At 32.9% G+C, this 22,992-nt stretch overlaps 3 protein-coding genes across 6 annotated transcripts; 2 read left to right on the top strand and 1 right to left on the bottom strand.

Annotated features, from left to right (window-relative positions):
* The first annotated feature begins 2,574 nt into the window (after window positions 1-2,574).
* LOC101899305 (protein fem-1 homolog C) lies at window positions 2,575-10,890 on the top strand. 4 transcript variants are annotated; one of them, XM_011294766.3, is made up of 9 exons: window positions 2,575-2,736; window positions 3,673-3,886; window positions 7,485-7,807; window positions 7,883-8,063; window positions 9,233-9,408; window positions 9,479-9,574; window positions 9,650-10,347; window positions 10,416-10,541; window positions 10,607-10,890. In XM_011294766.3, exons 2-9 carry the CDS (start codon window positions 3,675-3,677, stop codon window positions 10,829-10,831), a joined length of 2,037 nt encoding a protein of 678 aa, XP_011293068.1. In that variant the 5' UTR covers window positions 2,575-2,736; window positions 3,673-3,674; the 3' UTR covers window positions 10,832-10,890. The 4 variants fall into 4 exon arrangements, with proteins under 4 accessions (XP_011293068.1, XP_019892763.1, XP_005184860.1 ...); XM_020037204.2 differs by lacking the exon at window positions 2,575-2,736 and adding an exon at window positions 2,752-2,849; XM_005184803.4 differs by lacking the exon at window positions 2,575-2,736 and adding an exon at window positions 2,752-3,565.
* Window positions 10,891-15,109: 4,219 nt separating this feature from the next.
* LOC101900385 (tRNA-specific adenosine deaminase 2) lies at window positions 15,110-15,731 on the bottom strand. The gene has a single exon (XM_005184809.4). It carries the CDS (start codon window positions 15,675-15,677, stop codon window positions 15,192-15,194), a length of 486 nt encoding a protein of 161 aa, XP_005184866.1. The 5' UTR covers window positions 15,678-15,731; the 3' UTR covers window positions 15,110-15,191.
* A 1,377-nt stretch (window positions 15,732-17,108) lies between these two features.
* On the top strand, window positions 17,109-18,140 carry LOC101899694 (survival motor neuron protein). Its single transcript, XM_005184805.4, has 2 exons — window positions 17,109-17,257; window positions 17,318-18,140. Exons 1-2 carry the CDS (start codon window positions 17,240-17,242, stop codon window positions 18,005-18,007), a joined length of 708 nt encoding a protein of 235 aa, XP_005184862.1. The 5' UTR covers window positions 17,109-17,239; the 3' UTR covers window positions 18,008-18,140.
* The last annotated feature ends 4,852 nt before the right edge of the window (window positions 18,141-22,992 follow it).

Below are 22,992 nucleotides of genomic sequence, written 5' to 3'. Positions count from 1 at the left end.
AAATTTTCAATTCCAAAATTGGTTTGACAGTTCATTGTACCAGCAGCTGTGTCGACGCGTCTACCTATATTCTTCTACCATGTCAATTATTGTATGTTCAAAAGACTATTTGGCACAATACGACTTTAGTACGGAGTTGCATTTACCTAGTTGAGCCATGCGGTCATCTATATGGAACAAGTACAAAACTATAATTTTGAGACAAGCAAAATGGTTAAATTGCATAACACTACCTTTTGATTCTACTATGGTCTCAATCAGGATGTATAACAATTTTAGTCCAATTCAAATGGGGCAAAGTAAAGGCGCAAATACATAAAAAGCTTGAAGTCATGGCTAGGCATATTAATATCATGTTATAATGGAAAACGACGGCAGGATTTTAGTGCGGTTTGGCAATCTCTTTATGAAATGTCACAAAATATGCCTAGCCATGATTTCAAGCTTCTTATGTGCTTACACCTTAAGTCTATTTCGCAATAAAGCTCACTATTTATTTATGTGGACTTATATGTAGAAATATGGTACAATAACAGGAGGAAGAATAAAGATGACAATACATTAGAGGAATTTTTGAGTGTTTGGGTCAAATAAATATAATAAGAATAATAATAAAGAGAATAAGAATAATAACATAGAATAAGTTTTTTACTAGCATAAGTCATCGGCTGGCTTCAACGTAAAAGAACAAAGGAGCGTAGGGGGAACAAGAATAAATTATAAACCGAAATTGAATTAACTGCCTGTTTTTGTAACAGTATTTTTTACTTTTGTTTGGAAATTTGGCAAAAGAAATTAAATTTTGAGTTTTTGTAGTATATGTTTTTTTTCTGTCAGTGACAAACCCAAGAAAGTTTTTCCATCTTTTTTTTTGGTTTTTGTAACGAAAAAATACGAACAAAAATGTCAGAAAAAACATTAGGAGGGGCCCTTAGTTTTGAACAGCAATTGGCTATTTGTTACAGAGTCACGCCAAAATTGTGTGGGTAGGATGAGGAATTTATTTATGAACTGTTGCAAGACTATTGGTCTGTTCCAGAACTGCAAGAATGTACAAGTTTTCACTACGATAACCGATTTTCCCTTTACGAATCGAAGAGAATTGGAAAACTAGTGGATTTTTGCAGGTACAAATGTTTTCTCGTCAAATTTAAATTTTTATACCCTACAACACTATGTGTTGGGGGAATTATAAGTTTGATTGGGCAAAAAAAAATATAAAACACCTCGAAATATTGGTTTCCCATATAGAAAAGTATATATGGATCTTCCTACCTCGCCGAGCTGAGTCGATCTAGCTATGTATGTCCGTTCGTCCGTCTGTCCATGTTAATTTGTAATCACTCTACAGGTCGCAATTATGGCCCGATCTTCACGAAATTTAGAATGGCTTTTGGAGATTATCGCATAATATTTAGGGGTCGAAATGGACCAAAAACTGAACGATTTCCTGATTTTGCAGTTGCTCTACAGGTTGCAATTATAGACCAATCGAATTTAGCATGGGGCTAGAGCTTAGGGCTGGGCAGAAGTCTTCCAATTTTGGTGGTCATCGGGTAATATTTAGTTTGTGAAATAGACCATAACATTTGTGGACCAAAAACAGAAAAAATTCCCTGATCACACAATTGAAGTCAATCGACACGTTTAAGAAGAGAATTAAGGACAGGGAAGAATTGTAGCATTTTGGATGACCACTGGATTATATTTAGTTATAAAATGAACAACAACAACTAACAGCACGACGGAGTGTGTAAATATTGAGCAAAAAAAAATATATATATATATATTTCACGAACGATTTCACCACTTTTACACGAACGATTCGAGTGAAAGAAACTTTTTTTACAAAAATTGGCTGTAAATCCACTAAATCCAGTTAAAATGCCTCTTATTTACTTGCATCTTAAACAGTTGGTATAAGTAAAATTAGATCTACCATACTGTCAACATTTTAATTAAAGTTTCAAACGTTAATTTTCCAATTGCATGCACTTTGATGGATAGTTGAAACATGGTAGAAGAATACAGGTGGTCGCATTGAGACAGCTGCTGGGCAGTGAACTGTCAAAACAATTTTGAATGAAAAATTATTCAAATTTGTAAAAATTGTTGAAAAATGCATATCATAACAACCTCCGATTGGTGTCGCATAAGAATAAGTACAAAAAGAATAAATAAAAAAGTCGATTTGACTTATTTTTGACAAAACTTTTTAAAAATGTTGAGATATTAGTTTTCCCAAGCATTAATGCATCTACCTGTATTCTTCTACCATGGTCGAAACAAATAGAAATTGTTGTTTTGATTTGTTTGTGAATAAATAATTTAAAAACGTGAAATTTCAATGAAAGATTAAAATTTTTGAATGTAAATGGTAACATATGAAAATGTCGATTTTAAATATTTTGCAAATAATTTTTTATGTACATTAAAAAAAGAAGGAATAAGACCATGCCTAGTAAAGTGTATACTACATTATGACGGCATACGCCGTTATTAAGATACTACCTAAACAGCTGGAACAAAACAAATTGTTGGCGGCGTTGAACTTCTCAGACGAACGGCAGCTCCTAAAAACGAATCACACAATTCAACGGCTTCATAGTCTTCTCGGTCGCTCTGTGCATTTTGTTACTTAAGTCCCGGAGTTGTGAAAAATACTAAATTCTAAAATATTGCAAATATAGATAAATAAAACAATAATTAAAGAATTGTATTTGTATTAAATAAATTGTGCGTTTTATTTATTAAAATAACACAAACAAGATCCCAGAGTAGAAAGCTTAGAAATTGACTATCGAAAGAAAGTTGTTTTTGCAATTGCAATTTTGCAGAAAATCGCGGAAGTAAAAATAATACATAAAAACGAAAAATTATGTGATAGTAAAATTCATTGCAAACCTATTTTGTTGTAATTTGTGTGTGTGTGGATTACGTTATCACCATAAACAAAATCAATTATACAATTATCGATTACAAATTGATTAAAAATAAAATTAACTTTCACCTTATTACGAAGTCGTCTACTACAAAGAAGAAATACAAACAATAAATGTGGCCCAAATAGTAAAGAAATGCAGCCAAAAACAACGTATTGACCAACAACAAATTTAGAAGGGAAAATAAATCTAAATTAATTTTGTATTTTTGCACAACGCAAAATTGTTAGTAGTAACAAATTGACAAAACGAACATCTTCACAACATACCAACCTTTCTGGGATAGCAGTGACTGAAAATAATAAATATCTGGGTTGCGGTGGGGGGTCCGGGTAAGATTGGAAATTGGCGACCAGACATATTGATGTAAAATTAAACACATCGTGGCAGAGCAGCGATAGTGTGGGTGTATCGAGTTGTGGTTATTACATTTACGTTGCCATCTTTACGTTTATACAAGTGATAAGTGGTGCAAGAAGAACAAGGGACCAACTATCAAAAGTTTTATTTTCCTGTATTCAGAAACCAAATTGGTATTTTCCTATATTCAGATACCAGAGAGGGAAAACAGTTTTATTTATCATCATCCTTTGTCTACTACTCCTGTTTCGTCGGCTGTGAGTGTGTGTGCGAGTTTTTTTATCATTATTAATTTGTGAATAATTAATGTAATTGACGTCATATTACAACTCGTTCTTTGTTTTATTTCATTCTATTTATGGGTACATAGTTATGGCCAATCCAGCTCCTTTAATGAGTTTTGTGGAATTCGTCAAATCCGAAGCTGAAGTTGGTGGTAGCGGCAAATACTCCAACAGTTCTTCATTCCCCGTACCACCATTACAACATAAAATTACCAAATTGAGTTATGACTTACACGAAGAAATTCGCAAATGTACCGAAAATTCCACAATTTCAAAACGTCTCCGCGAAGAACTGGAAAGGTAAGCAATAATGAAAAATCTTCGTCATCTGCCATTTAAAACAGCATTCTACATTCACTTTAATTGTTGCTACTCACTCGCCTATGTTTTCATGTTTTTATTTTTTCGCTAACATTGAAAACAAGTCAATGAACTTGTTTGTCAATTTTCGGTTGTATTATTTCATTGTAGTTAAATGATTCTCTTTAAAGATTTCTGTTTATGATTCTGGTTTTGATTTTATTTTGTTGTCAAAAGCGCATAAAAACCAACATCATCATCTACATCAATGCAAACAAAATACATACACGGAACCAATCACTGCCTGCCTGTCGGTCTGCCAGCACTTTCAATGTTTACAAACATTATGCATCTCAGACCGGTCATACTCTTTGATTTTTGCGCTCAGATCATTAGATCGCTAAGTTATCTCTCTTGGTGTTGTTGATTGCCAGAGTTTCCAATGTTTTATTATATGAGTAAAACAAGTTTGTTTTGATTTTAATACGGAACTTATGTATGTGAATGAATAATGCAGTGTGGTTATACCAAAAATCATCTTGATTATTTTGATTAGGAATAGAACATTTCAGCAGCTTAGAATAAAAACCCGTTGCCAAGACAATTATCATGAAGTCTAGAACGCTCCATTATGCACAAAATTTAGGAATGCACTGTAGACTATTGATAGGAATTTAATTAGTATGTACATATATATTAAAAATACCCCATAATGTTAGACGACAAATTTCTTTGAATATTTTCTATTGCCATAGAGTTCAAAGTCGCTTTAAGGATTGTAAATCGTCTGTTGACTGAAATTTGGCATAACTGTTTACTGTAGTACTCCTAAGCTATTTGGTATCAAGGTACAATGAATCTAAGGTAGTATAAGTTTGAGAAAGATGTAAGATAAAAATAATCACCTGTATGATTTGTTATGCCAGAACTACTATCGAAAAATACGACAAGTTGTTTTGTTTATTTGATTCCTTGAATAAAGAAGAAACTGGAAAACTTCGCCATTAATTCAATCAATTGTTCGCCAAAAATGCAGGAATTTAGAAAAAAATTCGAAGATAAATGTCTATATAGGTCCACGATGTCATATATCTCCTATACAATGGTTCCTCCCGATATTCGGTATTTTAATGATTTTTGCAACGTTATTCACCGGAATTGTTTCAAAATTCGTATATAAAGTTCGGAACAGTTGCTACAGACTACAAATTACTTATGCAGGACCACGTCTCCGTATTGCACCCATATAACGGTTTTCATTTGAGCGTTATTTTCCGACGGAATTCGAAATCGAAAAAAATTGCAAGAATAGATTCTTTCAGGTCCTGGAACAGAGCAAGTATTTATTAGCAATTCCTAGCCTATTGGCTTCTCTTAATTCGAAGGATCAAAGGATTTGATTTTCGCTTTATCTTTACCTTTTACTGATTTGTCAATATTCCCGCTATCAGCACAATAGAAGATAACTCACATAACCTAATCACAGATAAGGAATTTGTCCAGAATGATCTGGCAATTATGCAGATGTTCAAATGATTTCCCTAATATTGATTAAGTATGCGTATCTAGCTGTTTGCCAGAGAGCCTTGTTGGAGAAATAAGGGAATCATGGTATGGATAAAAGGCCTAACTTTGTTCTAGGTCAGGGGAACCAACCTACGGGTAGACATTCTGATAACCTGCAAGCCACTTAACGTGAAGTAGTAGAAGAAGTTTTGGGGGTATTAATAGGAGAAATCTAAAAAGTAGCAACAACTTGTTACTGGCATTTAAATGTTTTAAATAGGCTTCGAATAAATGACATATTACTATTTTCCTTTTATTCCTAAAACGAATCGAATTTACATACAGGTTTTACAAAATGTATCAAATTTGGTAAATTACGTTTTATTAAACGATATTTCTTCGTCACATGTCTGTCCCCCTTAGAACAGAGAAAATAAAAACCGAAAACTGAATATTTATAACTAATATAACAAAAAAAATAATCTGCATATTCTATATTTATAGCAGATTTAGAAAAAAATGTGTCAACCACCATATGTGGTAGATAGCTAATTTTTTTGCCATCTGTTGTGCGCTAACTTGTTTTAGGGAGCTAACAATATTTAATTAATTATTAATGTGTATTTCGTTTCTGTTTTAAAATGGAAGCAGTTTTCATTTCATTTGCGTTCTGTTATTGTTTATAATTTGATGACCTATATCAATATTACTGCATTCTCTTCCTTTTTATTCTAATTGCCGGTATGGTTTAATTTTAAGTTATTTTCTAGGCAGATAATTTGTTTTTGAAAGTGAATTCATATTGACCGACAATTTGTTCGATATGTACGAGGAAGAAGAATTCTTAACAAGATGTTTAAAGAAATTTTATTATCTATTATGTGCTCCTCTGTTCCAGTACCTGCAAAAATCTCAACCTTAATTACTCTTTTACACTCATTACCGTAAGAATGGAATTATTTTTATTGCTATATTCTAATATTCGTAATTTTTTTATCATGTTTCTGCCACTATTTCCCACTGAATGAGTGCCAGTTTGACATTTCGGAGTTTTTTCATGTAAACATTCAACCAAAATCTACGTTCCCAACCAATATACTCTTGGGGCTTACAAATACAATAGAATACAAAATTTTCTTTTCTTTACCACACATTAGTTAGTTAGGAAAATGGACTTGGACGTGTATCCGGATGTGGGGACTATATTTAAATAAATGCCTATGAGGACAACTTTCTGTAAGATGGTTCTCTACCTCAGGGTAACCTAAATAAAATTTTTTAACCAAATCCATAGATGAATGTGGCCAAGACCACAAGATGGGCCCTACTCCGAAAATTACAAATTTTATGCGAAGAGGTTTTCTACCACCTTAGAAACAAAGATACCAAATATGGGTCAAAAAAAAATGAAAAAAGTGGCCACGACCCCGAAAATAGCTTAAATCATATGATGGTTATACCAAAACGTGATCATTTTTTGCAAGGATGGTATCTTCTAAATCTAAAGTGGCCAAGACACCGAAAATAGCTTAAATTATATGATGGTTATACCAAAACGTGATCATTTTTTGCATGTATGGTATCTTTTCTAATTCATTTGCAAAATTAGTATGACAAATATGGTCAAAGTATAAAATATACTTGAAATCGGGTTATACCCTTATGCGGGGGTCATGACCCATATCATGACCTGCAAAAGCGATATAAATATATTGAATGTTTAGGAAGAATTTCTGGAAGGATATAAATTCTGTTCTTTCCAAATGACCAATTCTCTCTACTATTTTTGCACCTTTTTTATTCGGGATTTCGCTGATTGCAGTCCCAATGAATTTTGCATTTTGCGTACTCAGGACGGATTTTTGTCATATTAAAGAAGTAGATCCACGTTTTGAAATGAGCCCCATAACGCCTTGTCTGTCATTTTTGTCTCCTTAAAAGTGTTCTTTCAGCTGAAGCACGATGTAGGTCCTGGAGTTGAAAGCCATTTAACATTGTATTGTGCACTCATTTCATTTTTAATATTATTCATTCAGAATTCAAAACAAGGAAGATAATATTTATATAATTTTCTGTTTCCTTTACTCAACAGCTACAATCGCGAGACGAGACGTGAAATTGTGCGACGCATGAGAGGTGGTTGTGCTCCCTTATTTATCGCCTGCAGCCGTGGTTGTGTACCAATTGCTGAATATCTAGTCACCATCTGTGAAGCCGATATAGAGCAAAAAGGTATTTTCGAAGCCCCCGAGGATCGTTCATATCACATAGCAACACCGCTCTGGTGTGCCGCTGTTTCGAATAATTTACCCATGGTAAAATATTTGCTTAGAATCGGCAGTGATATAAATGCAGCTTCCGATACTGGATCAACGCCGGTTCGAAGTGCCTGCTATATGACACACATGGAAATGGGTGAGTAGTATTCGTTTGAGTTGTAATAATCCATAAATGCAAATAATAATCATGTCTTTCATATATCCCTCTTAGTTAAGTTTTTAGTCGAAAATGGTGCCGATATCAAACGTCCAAATATCAACGGTGGAACTTGTTTAATAAACTCAGTTCAATCACCAGAATTGTGCTTATATCTAATACGTAAGGGATGTGACGTAAACGCTGTCGATATACAAGGAAAGACAGCTTTACACTATGCCATACAAGAACACAGGTGAGTCGGATTGCTGACATATTATTCAGATAAGTATTGAAATTGACAATTTTAACATTGTATCATGTGCAGAAAGTGTGTAGGCATCAAGGTGATTTAAGGCTTCGGCTGGATTTTTTTTCGTAAAAGAACAAAGGAGTTTTAGGTCGACCTAGTTAAATTTCGGCCCGTAATTTAAACTTGTTCATCCTACGCTTCTTTGTTCCTTTACGTAGAAGTCAGTCGATGATTCAAGCCAGTCAAAAAAGATAATTATTATATTGGGGTCAAACGGTTAACGTATGGCTATCCAACACAAATCCAAATCTTATTTCAAACAAAACGCCCTGCACACTAAAAACATGTTTGGTCAAAGTAAGGCTAAACTATATACATATATAAACTCCTTGTTTATAAAATGCCGATGTTGGTGGATTAGGCGGTGGATCAATGCTTACTTCCATGAGTTACAAACAGAACGAAGAACTTAATTAAGCCTCCATAGACGAAGGATTGTCCGTATTTTAAAGGAACATACTTCTTTAAAATACTGAAAATCATTTGTATATGGAGGCTTAATTAGGCACTTAACCATGTCCGTCCGTCTGAGAAAATCAATCTAGATTCCAAACGGAATGAAACAGATGAATATAATTTTAGTCAAATGTATTTTGGAATTTGGGTATGGTCCCCCATTAAACGGTATCGACCTAAATCGGTCTTCAACCGAATATTCTGTGAATTTTTTTCATTCCGCAGGAAACCTCTTTGGAAAAAAATGTCCATATACGTCGTGTTGTTCGAAGATTATAACCACATCTTTCAACAGAATAGTTTCAAAGTTGATGACAAAATTGTCTACACAAGTCCGGTTTTCGTATAGCCCCAATATAATAGTACCAACTGATATTCGGTAATTATTTTATTCGATTCATTGAGAAATAGAAAAATGTAATGATTTTAGCTTTAATGATTTTAGTATTTTGAAGGGAACTGTTTAAAAGTTAGGCACAGAAGATCGCAATAGATATGACCGATTATTATCTATATATAACCTCATGTTTGTATAGGAGCACAAAATTGTGTCTCCCAACTTTTGGCATTATAAGTTCCTCAGTGTTACTTACCAAACGGTGGAAAATACTGAATTCCATGCAATTATTTACGAGCAAATCTTAACTCTTTTTCAGACTGGAAACAACCAAACTTTTACTAGAACATGGTGCCAATCCTAATGCTGTCAGCCGACATGGTGATGATGCCCTGCGAACAGCTTGTTTAAAGGGAGCACATCAAATCTTTGACTATTTACGAAACAACTTGGAATATCCCTTGGAGAGGTTAGCTGAAGCTCATGAGTTAATAGGTTGGATATAAATGCTTTAAATATTTCAATATCAATATGAACTATAAATAAGTTTCTTTGTTTACCATAGGCTCAACATTTTTGGATGAACACAATGAAAGTCGTGTGGCCATACTACATTGGCGTCTGGCACACCATTTAAGGGCTTCACGAACACCATATATAGGTAAGAAAGAACAAACCTACTTTAAGAACTTCGCAATAGAACATTGACCTAAATGTATTGCATTTTCGATTTTAGAAAAACTTCCAAAAGTTCCTTTACGAGAAGCCTATTGCAATGCAGTGGAATTTCGTACTCTCGAAGAACTCGATAACATTTCCACCGATATGGATGCAATGCGTATACAAAGTTTGCTCATCTGTGAACGTATATTAGGTATATCCCATAAAGATACCCTCTTCCGATTAACATTTCGTGGTGCTTCATATGCTGATTCCCTGCAATTACAAAGATGCATCCAACTGTGGACGTTATTGCTGGAAGTACGAGTTCAACATAATACATTATTGCATTTCGATACATGTTTTGCCGCACAGGCGTTAGTAAGACTTATGCTGGAATTACATGAACGCAATACTGATCTGAGTGAAAGTAATTCTGGTAATGTAAAATTGCCATATTTCAAAGATGTTTTGGCAGTTTTTAAACTACTCACAGAGACTGTGGCCGAATGTCATGCCCTATTGCAGATACGTCCGATCTCAAGGCGTCAACAGGAGAATTTCGATAGTATTTTTAAGTGTATAGCCCACGCCATATATTTGTTACTTGCCACAGCTACTACAGTCGAAGAAACCCGCCTTGTATATTTATCGGTGCGGAAATTGGTGCAAGCCAACATAACAAGTGCATGTACCAATGATTCACTGTTGCACTTGTGTGTTTCCCGTTTGAATGTTATCAAAAGCGGGCTACTTAATGATGAAAATCTTAATGTAAGTAAATGTAGAAAATCAAATTTAATATAGAAAAAATATTAATTTCAAATGTTTGTATTTTAAAGGTAATTTTTCCAAATGCATCTGTTATTAAGCTGTTACTGAACTGTGGCATGAATGTCAATGCGAAAAATGAAGTAAAATCTACTGCATTGCACATTGCCGCCCAACCATATAATTTCAGCAATGAGGTAAAATATATCACAGATTATTATTTGTTACGTAATCCAAAAGACACAAATTTTTCATTTTACAGATAATTACAATTCTTCTCAATCATGGTGCAGATCTCGATCAACCAAATAAATCGGATGAACGTCCGTATAATTTGATTTCATTAAATGCAGCAAATACTATACCGCTTATGAATCACATTAATCTGAAATGCTTGGCTGCCACAATAATTAGTAAATATCGTATACCGTATCGTAACCAAATACCTAAATGTTTAGAAAATTTTGTCAAAGACCATGAACCTTGAGAACGTCATCATCACTACGAAGTATTCAAATAAACTATTTTTATCCTAAATGTGGCAAATTTTTTTGTTTTCTTTGTAATTTTTACCAATATGAAAAGTTTTTTTTACTATTTATAAAATACGCAAATAACACTGCAAACTTAACCTAAAGAAGTAAATATCTACAATAACAACAATGAATACAATGCAATTATAATCCATAAAATGCATAATACATAAAGTGATATATAATACTCGAATAATTGTAAAAACGATGTTATACCTACTACTTAACACATACATACATAATATATACAAACTTGATAAACAATTATTTATTTTAAAATAGAAGAAAAAGGAACAACATTTACAAGAACACTCATACATACATGTATACATATTTAATCACAAGAGTTGTTGAGCTTAAAAAGTGTAATTTATTTCACTCAAGTTATTATACCGAATAAACATCTATCAATATAATTAATACCAATTATCTTGTGATTTGTTATAAACTAATATATGGGTTGTGTAGAATATTTCCACATTCGTTGTAGTGAAGGACTGGTTATAAACTTCAGCTGTATTCTCTCTCCCATTACGGCATTGATAAATAAAATATGGCAGTTTAATATTTCCAACCCTTCCTTTACGATATATTCTTAGCAGATAATTAAAGAAAATAAAAAATAGGTCTATAACTCAAAATTGAAAATAATAATTTTCTTTATGCTTTTCATTTCTTTATTGGCATGTATCAAAACTCATTCTTGTAATAGTATAATATTTTTATTTTTTAATCATTTTTCACATTTAATTCACTGATGATCATCCCAGCTGTCACTGCCTCCTGTGGTCTTGACATCTAAACGCATTCTAATCCCATATTTTAGCATCTACATCTCCTCCACTAATATTATACTTCCATTGAACTGTGGAGGGTATATTAACTTTGTCATTCCGTTTGTAACCCCTCGAAATACTCATGTCAGACCCAACAAAGTGTATATTCTTGATCAGCGTAAAAATCTAAGTCGATTTAGCGATTTCCGTCTGTATGTCTGTTGTAATCACGCAATCGTTCGAACGAATTGAGATAAAAGGTCAGTAGGCAGGTTAAGTTCGTAAATGGCCCATGTAAGTCCACGTTTTCATATAGTCCCCATATAACGGTATTTTGATGATTTTATCGACATTATTCACCGGAATTGTTTCAAATTTGGTATTTGAAGTTCGTAATGGATACTACAGCCTAAGACAGAAAATTGTATGTGCAGGTCCACGTCTTCGTATAGACCCCATATAACGGTACCTCCCAATATTCGGTATTTTGATGATTTTAGCATCATTGTTCACCGGCGTAATTTCAGGTGCAGGTCTTCGTATAGGCAACATATACCAGTACCTCCCTATATTCGGTATTTTGACGATTTTAGGTACAATACTTACCGAAATTGTTTGAGATGTCGTATTTGAAATTCGTAATGGATGCTACAGCCTGTGACAGAAAATTTTCTATGCAGGTCCAGGTCTTCGTATAACTCCGATATAACGGTACCTCCCTATATACGGTATGATGATTTTAGCAACATTATTCACCGTTTATTCCAAGTTTCGAATTTCGGTAATGGCTTATGACAAACAATGTCTATGTAGGTCCACGTCGTATAGATCCCAATATAGCGGCTATATACGGTATTTTTAAGATTTTAACAAAATTTTTAAGGGATTTAATTTTTTGAAAATTTCCAAATTCGTTTCAAATGGTGGAGGGTATTCAAAGTTCGGCCCGTCGAACTTCCTGCTTTTTAACTGGTTGATACCTCCAGTCTAAAATGAGATTGAAATAATATATACAACAGATTCCCAGATTTACTGTTCGTCATTACCTTCAGAATTCTGTCAGGAAATGGGTCCCAAATTCGCGTGATTTTGCTTTTATTTTATTATTCTACTGCGAATTACGAATCGTGCGTATGAACGGGTTAATTCGTGTGTCTATTTCTGAGAGCGAACAACGTGATTGAAAGTGTATGTAATGAGAACATAGCATATGTTGGTGGACACTAATAAACTTTGACTGCAAGAATGTAACAGTACGTTTATATATATGAGGGTTAACCCACTAGATTTGGATTTAAATTGTCATATCCATTACTTTTACTTCAAATAAATCCTCTCAAAGTAGGTTAACCCTACAAAAAGTTCTAACGTAAACATGGCATAAAAGTGTTTACTACTATTAACCGATTTTCCTTTATGATATCGAAAAAATAATGGCAAAACTAAAAGATTCTAGCTCTGTTCCAGTACCTGCAAGAATCTACTAGTTTTGATAGTTTTCTCGATATTATAAAGGGAAAATCGGTTATCGTTCTGGAACAGACCATCTTGTAGGTTCTGGAACAGAGCATATCTATTGCAAACAATCTACGAGTTTTGCAATCGATATCATATAGAAAAAAATCGGAAATCGTAGTGACATTTTTAAATTCTCGCATGCTCTGTTCCAGAACAGGCAAGAATCTACAATTTTTACGATTTATTTCGGTTATCGTAGTAAAAACTTTTACCTTCTTGCAGTTCGGAAACATACCATCATTTTGTGGAACGGAGCATTTATCCAATCTTTATCAAGTGATCTTGCAACTCTTCTTCTGCCTTTTCTGAGTATCTACGGATTTAATTAAATATTTAATAGTACTATGTGAACATAGCATTAAGCTAAGACCTAAACAAATCGTAATCTGTATTAATTGTGCAATGGCAACCCTATTAATCAACTGACGTTTGTTATGTGTCCGTTGTTGCAGAGGAAATGACGCCCCAGTGATGGCGCGTTTTGCGAACAACGAACATCTCATTTGTACAAAACAAATATCTAATTGGAAAAAAATAGATCCAATCGAAGTACTATGTTAATATTATTGCCGATAAATGAATTTTTATAAGTTTAATATCCTTACGAATATAGTCAATGTGGTTTTTGTGTACAGTGTTGTGATTCAATGGAAATTTGTGTATTGTGTTAATTAAATGTGTCATTTAAAGAATCATATTAGTTGTATTTTTAATATTAAAATATTTTGTGGGTCTTAAAAAAATATCTTGAATCTTTGAAAATATTGTGTGAAAAATATTTAATTTAAGTTTGCTGCTGCTAATCGTCGGGATATCTTTTCGCCGGGTGTGTGCGTGTTTTTTGTGAAAATAACTTATTTATATCCGCTAATATTGTTCCATACGAGCAGTTAGCAAGTTTAATGTCCTTTCCTTATTGTCACAGAAGGCCTAATAGAAAAGTGGTTTACTGGTTAGTATGCAGGTCCCCTATTTTTGCAATTTCGTTATTGACCTTACATTTTTTTTAGATGAATGCAATATATTCCTATTTGGATTATTTGTAATTAGGTTTTCAATTCGATTCCTTTTATTTCAAACTGTCGGTTTACGGGTCGCAGTTTTCCTACGCGTTCGGTAGCATTGATAAATGTTGTCTTTGAAAAATATACCATGTTTGTGGAGTCCTTGTTTTTAGTGAAACGAGCATTTCAGGTGAGTATGCACAATTCTTTAAATTCGCATAGATTTTTTCATTTATTTGAACGAAACTAAAACTAAACTAAACATTTTATCTTCTCTCATAAAAGATGCATTCGAAACGATTCCTTTAATTTCAAAAGAAACCAATTCATTGCATTCGACTCAAAAGTAAATTCGGTGTACAATCAGGAGGATAAGAAAGTATGATAAAAATCGTTAAAGATTCACTTAAAATCCATAAACATGCAATATACATAAACATTACAATACCGAACTTTCAAAAAACTGTTGTACCAAATGCACATAGCACGTATCGACTGATATATATACCCTTGATTTTAAAGACAAAATATGCATTTGCAATTCTACATATTTAGGTAAAAATTCGTATTCGTAATATAAATTGTTTTTTCGCAAAGTCAATACTTACATTTTAACATAATCATTAGGATTTTGTCAATAGCATGGTTACAATTCGAATGAAATTGGTCCTAGGACTTCAAATTGCATTCCAGAATTGAATTAATTTCAGTTTATAGCAGGGCTTTAGCTTTATCAATTATTGGAGACTAAGCATATCTTATTTGAGATAAAAATTAAGTAACTTTCCAAAACTTTATTTCTAAGCAGAGATCACTGTAGTGAAACAAGATAACATTTGGTAAACGCCAAATACATCACTTCCAGGAATTTGTGTTATTTTTTCAATAACATGTAGATGTATATTCGAGGGAAATAATTTTTTTCCTGCATGTATTCACTTTTATAACACGATTTTATTCATAGATACTTATATTAAAATAGTCATTTACAAAATATGTAGTATTAAATTTCATAACTATCTCTTACTTTTTGCAACTGGCGCCGAGGGATTTTCACCTTTATAGAATTCTTTTAATAAATCCATCGCCTCGTCTGCGCACAAACCACCCTCTACTTTGACTGTGTAATCAACAACTTGTGGAACATCAACAACTGTCTTGCCACCAAAACGATCGTTGGCACAACCATAAATGATTTCCTTCACTTTTAGATCGTGTAATGCTGCTGAACACATAATACAAGGCTCTACCGTTACAACCACAGAAATCTTAGGGAATACATCTTCTGACTTCAGTCCACCAACAGTGCAAAATTCCAGTACTTGGTCTATGCATATAAACTCGGCATGGCGTGTTGCATTTTTGGTGGCATTTACCTCGTTTGCTCCTCGTGCTATTACATTCCCTTCGTAAACAAATACACAACCAACAGGAACTTCACCGACGGAAAGGGCACGTCTCGCTTCCACAAAGGCTTCCTGCATGAATTTGTCAAAAATCATTTTTTTATAGTGATGAATGTGTGTTCTGTGTATTCTACCCTAAACCGTTTGTTTATAAACAAATAACATTGTGAACAGCTGATTTTAATGATGAAATATCTACACGTTTGTAACTGTAAAGTTTACGTATAGTATTCGTAACCAGTCAGTCATTTTAAATCGTCTGATTTCCCTAAATCCAAAATCCAAATTATATTTATTCAGTCTAGTTTAAAATGAAATGAAATTGAAAAATAAAAAATTAAGAGAATTGATGTTTTGTTTCAATTTGGAATTGTTTCAAATTTGGTGTTTGAAGTTCGAAATGGATACTACAGCCTGGGACATAGAATTCTGTATTTTTAAAATGAATTTTTGGCGAGTGTTATCTTTTTACGAAAATTTTGAAATTCGTTCTAAATGGTGGAGGGTATTCAAAGTTCGGCCCGGTCGAACTTACTGCTTTTTTACTTGTTGTGTTTCGAATTTCTTAAGAAACTAACATCGATATTAGCTTTTTATTTCTACGTGCAAGACATCTTTCAACATTTATGAGATTTGTTTACCAAAAATCTGTTCTTTTAGCCGAAAAATTGCTATAACTTGTAGGAAAATTTAAGAAAACGCACACAAATACGGCCTTCTCTAAACTACTTTTTAAGTCATTATCAGGCGGAATGTGTTTTACGTATGTGCCGTCGCTCCTATTATCCATATGTATAACGATTTTCACACCTGATCATGGCCCAAATATAAGGTCAGCCTTCCAAGCTAGCTGGCTACCAAATGTAATGTCATAATGTATTTTGCATCATTCCTTGGGAACATTGATATGTCAAAACATTTTTGATGTTTCTTCAAAATTAAGTAGATTTGTATATATTTTCCTCTACGACGCTAATCGCAGGTTGTTATGATATGCATTTTTAGCAATTTTTACCAATTTGAGTATTTTTTCATTAAAAAGTTCAATTCCATGGTTTTGTGTCGATGGTTCTTAAAATTTATAGGAACACGTTGTTATCATGGCATAATTATAAAAGGTAGAACAAAGCTACACCCTAAATACAAATCATTTTGTGTATGTATTATTTTGAATAAAAAATACAATAATTTGAAATTATTTCAAATTTAGTTGCAATATAAATGCAAATTTCCAACGTAAATGGTAACAAATGGTACAATTTTGTGATAAAACTGTATTGTCCTACTATTTTAGATTCAATCTTGTGAAATAACCCCGAAATTCCATTCTTGTTTCGCGGGCACAGAGTTACATTTTTAGTTTCTTTGAAACTGAGCAACCTTTCTTATTGAGTCATGGTTGTTATTCCACCATTTGATGTTACAGTGAAGAATAAGCTGAGAGAATTTTGCATTTCTAGAACCCTTTTGACCGAATTTTCGTTCTTCTAGAACCCTTTTGCAATTGTTGTCTTTGCTTTGATTTTTATCTTTATCACGCCTATCCGTTTTGTTTCTCTCTTCTTGTTGGCGCTTTTGGAGTCATTTTTCTTCAAATTAAATTAGAAAATAATAAAAAAATAAATAAAAATTGAATTCAATTCCAATAATTAAATCAAATGTCAACAGCAAAGGTGGTCAGTAAAGCAATCATAAACTTTTTTCTTAAATTCCATTAATTAAAAGCCTTTCTATAGCCAACCGAAGCAAAGGATGCTGCTCCGGTCGATGATGTCTGGGATGACACGCTTTTGATTAAAGCTTACGATGACTCTGTTAAGCTGGCTAGGGAAGAATTGGCGCGTCGTATTTCGTTATCCACTAGTAAGAAAAGTGATGTCAATGATACAAGTGAAGGTAAAAAATCCAAGTCTAGTGGAAGCGGTGGTGCTGCTGGCGGAACACTTGAGAATATTGCATCCCATGCAGAATATAAAGTAGGTGATTATGTGCGTGCCACCTATGAGGATGGCATTGATTATGAGGCGAAAATAATTTCAATCGAAAAGGAGGCAGGAACATGCCTACTAAAATACATTGGCTACGACAATGTACAGGAGGTGGCACTGTGCGATGTTATAGCTTCGTGGGGTAAAAAATATCGACGCCTACAATTTGCCAAAGCAAAACTGGAAGCCGAGACTGCAGCAGATGATGCTGTCAATACTTGCCCAAGTACTAGTGGCAAAACCTCCAAGAAAATTAAAACCAAATTAAGTAAATCCTCGATGCCTCCACCGCCTCCAATACCTCCGATGTTGACTGCATCACACAATGCCGAAGACTCAGAACATCTATCGGCAATGTTGATGTCCTGGTATATGAGTGGTTATTACACGGGTGTATATCAAGGCATGCAAATGGCCAAATCAAAGACAAAGAAGTGAACTTGTTGTAAAGTTTATGACACAAATGAAGAATATCAGCGTAATTTCTTTATTTTCACCATATGGATTATTAGTTTTTAATTTTAATTATTAGCTGGACTTAAACGAAATAAAATTGAATTACAAATACAAATGTATGTAGAATTTGGTGTTTGAGTAAGAGATTATGCAATTACTCTAGATGTATTCTAATACTCTTTGAAAAGAAACAGTAGCTTTAGGTTTTCTAAAATGTATAGATTGAAAGTTAACAATTACATTTAAGATAAAGTAAACTGATTTACATTGAAAATCAAAAGTTGATTTATCGAAAGTCTACAATTCCTTTCTAAATAAAGCAGGTTCTAATGTTATAGGTCACGATTCCATTATTATGGATAAATATACGCCCTTTGGAAAGTGTAACTTGAACGGTGTTCTATACGTTCTTTTAACGATCATATAAATAAAATTCCCTATTACGTTCTTCAATTGATATAAGCTTTTCTGTTTACGCCTGTTTTAGATTTTAAATTAGACCGGTCGCCTTAATGTTTTAATTTGTAATAAAGTTTTTTTCTATATTAAGAAGAAGACAGGAGGGGTTTCTATAGAAATGTAACATAAAGAGGACCATATAATGAATGGTATTCTATATGTATAAAGTCTGTTCATGTTTCATACATTAAGAATATTTTCTAAACTCTACTTTTGAGCATTTTTGAAGATTTTACTAACAAATATAAATAAATTAGTATATAGACATCATCTTTTTAGCCGTTAAAAATAGCTCCTTGATTCGTGGCATACCATAATTCGACAGCAAATACCAACGTACTATTAATATCCAAATCCAAAAGAAATTATCCACAGTTAAATATGTCGGTTCCATTTCACCATTTGGATTTTGCAAAGAAAGTCTGTTCGTCTTTAGTAAATCGGCGAATACGCTTTGGAGCAAAGCTTTTTGTAATCCCGTTGCGTGAACCAAATGAATTAAATAGGCTCCATGAATGGTGAATTAAATTGCAACTTAAACCCCCACAATGCCGTGGGGTATAAAAACAACTCATCGGGGGTATGAAATATCTTCTGCGAAAAAAATTTTGAACTTGATTCAATATTGTTCACGATGCACTTGGAATAAAATAACAATAAGTAATATTAAAACTCGTACGCATTTCCAAAAAGTGGGATGTGTTAGTCGAAATTATATCGATTCCCTTTTCATGGATATGGGAACTTAATCGCTGGGCATCTCCAGAATCAATAAGAACTTTTATGTTTGATCGCCTCAAATCATTGAATGTTTGAATTTGTGAATGAAATGGCGGAGGGGTGAACAAACTATTTATTCTCGCCAAAAATTGTGTACATACATTGAGGCCAATGAATCCAATAAAAAATAAACAACACGAAGGCTTAATAATTTTGTTGGACGCATTTGAAATGATTGACCTAATATGTCGGGAAATACATTTGTGTTAAAGAACAAATTCAAATGGTGCCAAAATCCATCCACATAGTAATCAACAATGCAATGGATTAATGATAGTAGCAAATAAGAGGTCAGTATATAAACTAAGAAATGTAGATCTAATAGTATGGTAAATATTTCACGCAAACTTATTGGTTTGGAGAGTGGAACCATTGTCATGATTTGATCAATTTCGTATGAATCTGACATTGTTGATGAAAACATCATCAATCCACAACAATCATCACCACCCACAAATGGCAACAACATAATCATCATCATCACCACCCAACAACACAATCACACACCATAAAACTACATAAAATGCCTACCAACTCATCAAAATTATATCAATAATTATTATTATTTTCATATTTAATGATATAATTATTTATTATATGTTTTAAATTTCATTATTTAAAATTTCCTATACTTTTCTTTTTATTCTTTATAATTATATTCTTTTAATTTAAACTTATTTTATTTCAATTTATTTACATTACTTTTCTTTATTTTATCAAAGTATATTTTTCATTCAATTTAATTAGTTATTTACATATTTTTTATATTTAATTATAAAAACATTAATGTACGTATACTAATTAGCCTGAGTGTAGCCAAAAAATACCTTCTGTTTGGTGACCACTCATTTGCCTATTCCCTTTTCTTCCATTCGACAACAATAACAACACATCGATCACTGATCAGTTGTTTTGTTATGATGGTCGCTATGATGCTTGCTTGTGCGTCGCGACCCCCTCATCCACATGCTTTGTTATGCCTATTGCTGAAAATAAATGGGAATGCAGAATAGAAGTAGGCAAATGAGATGGTACACAACCAACTACACATGCATGCATACATATTTATATGTGACCGATGCATGCCTAAGCCTTTCTTGTTACAAAATAAATATGTAAAAGAAATGGAATAAGCATGATTGGCTTAGGTAGTCATTGACACCATGCAAAAGAAGATAAATGTATATAAATGCAAAACAGCTGTTGCATATTATGTACGTTTTTCGTTTGGTGATTTTTGGCTACCAAACAAAATAGTTTAAGTTGACTCGCTCTCTTTTAATTGGACAGCCGAGCGATCAACAGCTAAGTACTTTTGCTAAACCCTTTCTGTAACCTTTTGAAAAATATTTTTCTTGAAAATAAAATAAATCAATTCTGTGCAACCCTTGTTTAGTTGAAAGAAAATTACTTTGTTTTCTTTTTTACTTTGCATAATTAAACAAGGGAAAATAACTCAACATTTTATTGGTGCCGAAACCCGGGAATTCTCATCGGTTTAAATATTCGTTGTGCTTTTCTGAAAAATTAAGTGATTTTAAGTGAAAATTCCAATAATTGAAAAAATAAAAAATATATATATTTTTTAATTCTTAATAAATTAAATTTTTTTAGACTGTTGTTGTGTTTGTTTGAAAGTGTGTATACTAATTAAACACTTTATTAAAAAAATAAATCCTAAATAAAGAACAACAAAAAGTGCGAAAATTTAAAAAAAAAGTGCAAGTGCAAACGTTTATAATTTAATGCAGCAAATTTTCGCCATTTTCAATTTAAATATTTCAATTTAAATATTTCAGCCGAAGAATAAAGCAATTTTTATTTGTTTTTGTTCTTTTAAATTCAAACACAACAACAAATTGTCATAAATTAAATATATATTTATTTCTTTTAATTAAATTTTACTAAAATTTTCTTGCGATTGCTAAACTTCTTTCGTGGATAAAAATAAATAAATAAAATAAAAAAAAAATATCTTCAATTATTGGAAATTTTCGACACAATTTGTGCAGTGAAAGTGAGCTAAACCTAAAAAGTGTTTTTGGTGTCAAAAGTGTTTGCGAGTGTATTCAAACTATAACCATGAGTGATCTTTCCAATTTAATTAAAGAACAGAGGGATTTATTCGATTTATTATCGAAATATCAAGCCCGTTTCGAGGCAAAAGATCCCTCTGAAAAGACTCATGGTTATGGAAATGCATTAACTCAAAGAGTTGATGACATTTTTAATCGGTTTGAATCGCAACACGATACGATTATGCAACTTGTACGAGACTCTTCCTTGAATGCCAGTGATGTGCCATACTTGAATGATGATGTGTATTTTGATTTTTCCGAAAAATATCTAATCTTCAAAGGAAAAATCATAGACTCATTATCAGACTACTCTATTTCGCAATCACCAATGGCAAGCACATTTGTTGCAAATCATAATCGTAGTGACACATTAGCTTCAGATTCTAAACTTCCTAAAATTTCACTGCCAAAATTCTCTGGTGATTATATGGAATGGATTCCATTCCGTGATATATATTTCTCTCTTGTACACTTAAATAATTCTTTGAATAAAATTCAAAAATTTTACTACCTTCGCAGTACATTGGTTGGTGAAGCAGCCAATTTAATCAAAAATATTTCTGCCACTGAGGCGAATTATGACTCTGCATGGAAGATTTTGGAATCAAGATATCATAACAAGCGAATGCTTGTGGGTAACTTGATTTCCAAACTTTTCAATATTCCAAAATCTGATGGTGGGTTTCAATCTGTCAAAACTTTACTAGATTCTGCTCGAGAGTGTATTGCATCCTTACAAAACTTGGATGTTAATACCGACACTTGGGACCCACTGTTAATTCATTTGATTGTTCAAAAACTTGATATTCAATCTCGTCGAGATTGGGAACAATCTCTTAAATCTTCTACTGAATTACCTCAACTTTCTGAATTATTTTCGTTCTTAGAAAGAACTTTTAGGACTCTTGAGTCCTTAACTGATGAATTCCCATCAACTTCAAAATCTTTTCCCAAACAAAACTTCACTAAAATTAGCAAAAGTTACAATAATTCTTCTCCTAAAACCAAGAAAACTTTCACTCATACTGGAAAGTTTTCAAAATCAAACTCAGCTGTTTGTGCATTTTGTGAGAAGAATCATTCTCTCTCAAAGTGTTTTAAATTTCTCGCCTTAACATTGATCGCTAAAAATAAATTTCTTGCAGATAAAAACATCTGTCGCAATTGTTTTGTAATCGGTCACGATGTAAACAATTGCAAATCTTTCTTTCGATGCATAACATGCAAACAACCTCATCATACAGTGCTTCATTCAGATGAACCTGTGACTTTAACTAAAAATCTAAATCTGTCCAATCAAGTCACTTCTCATAGTGCACAATCTTTTAATTCTGTTCTACTTTACACAATTAGACTTTGCATTATCACAAAACGTGGTAAATTCACTATACGTGCTCTGCTAGACCCTGGATCTCAGGGAAGTCTAATTTCAGAATCAACAGTTCAACTTTTAGGTCTTGAAAAAACCAGATCACATTGTAAAGTGATTGGTATAGGAAATGGTGGTGAAAATTTATCTAAATTTTCGGTGAATCTTGACTTGTTCACACGAAAACAAGAGTTAGTACTTTCATGTACAGCTCTTGTACTTTCTTCTCTCTCTTCTTATACACCAAATCCTTCATCTAAACATATTTCTTTGCCTAATAT

Source organism: Musca domestica, unplaced genomic scaffold (genome assembly GCF_030504385.1).
Source record: "Musca domestica strain aabys unplaced genomic scaffold, Musca_domestica.polishedcontigs.V.1.1 49, whole genome shotgun sequence".
Taxonomy (NCBI): domain Eukaryota; kingdom Metazoa; phylum Arthropoda; class Insecta; order Diptera; family Muscidae; genus Musca; species Musca domestica.
The sequence above is the reverse complement of the archived record's forward strand: the minus strand, read 5'-3'. Positions and strand labels throughout refer to the sequence as shown.

Coding starts and splice junctions, on each gene's coding strand:
- LOC101899305 (XM_011294766.3), top strand. CDS start 3,675: ATGGCCAATCCAGCTCCTTTAATGAGTTTTGTGGAATTCGTCAAATCC. Junction 7,808..7,882: donor TATGACACACATGGAAATGG/GTGAGTAGTATT, acceptor TATCCCTCTTAG/TTAAGTTTTTAGTCGAAAAT. Junction 8,064..9,232: donor TATGCCATACAAGAACACAG/GTGAGTCGGATT, acceptor ACTCTTTTTCAG/ACTGGAAACAACCAAACTTT.
- LOC101900385 (XM_005184809.4), bottom strand. CDS start 15,677: ATGATTTTTGACAAATTCATGCAGGAAGCCTTTGTGGAAGCGAGACGT.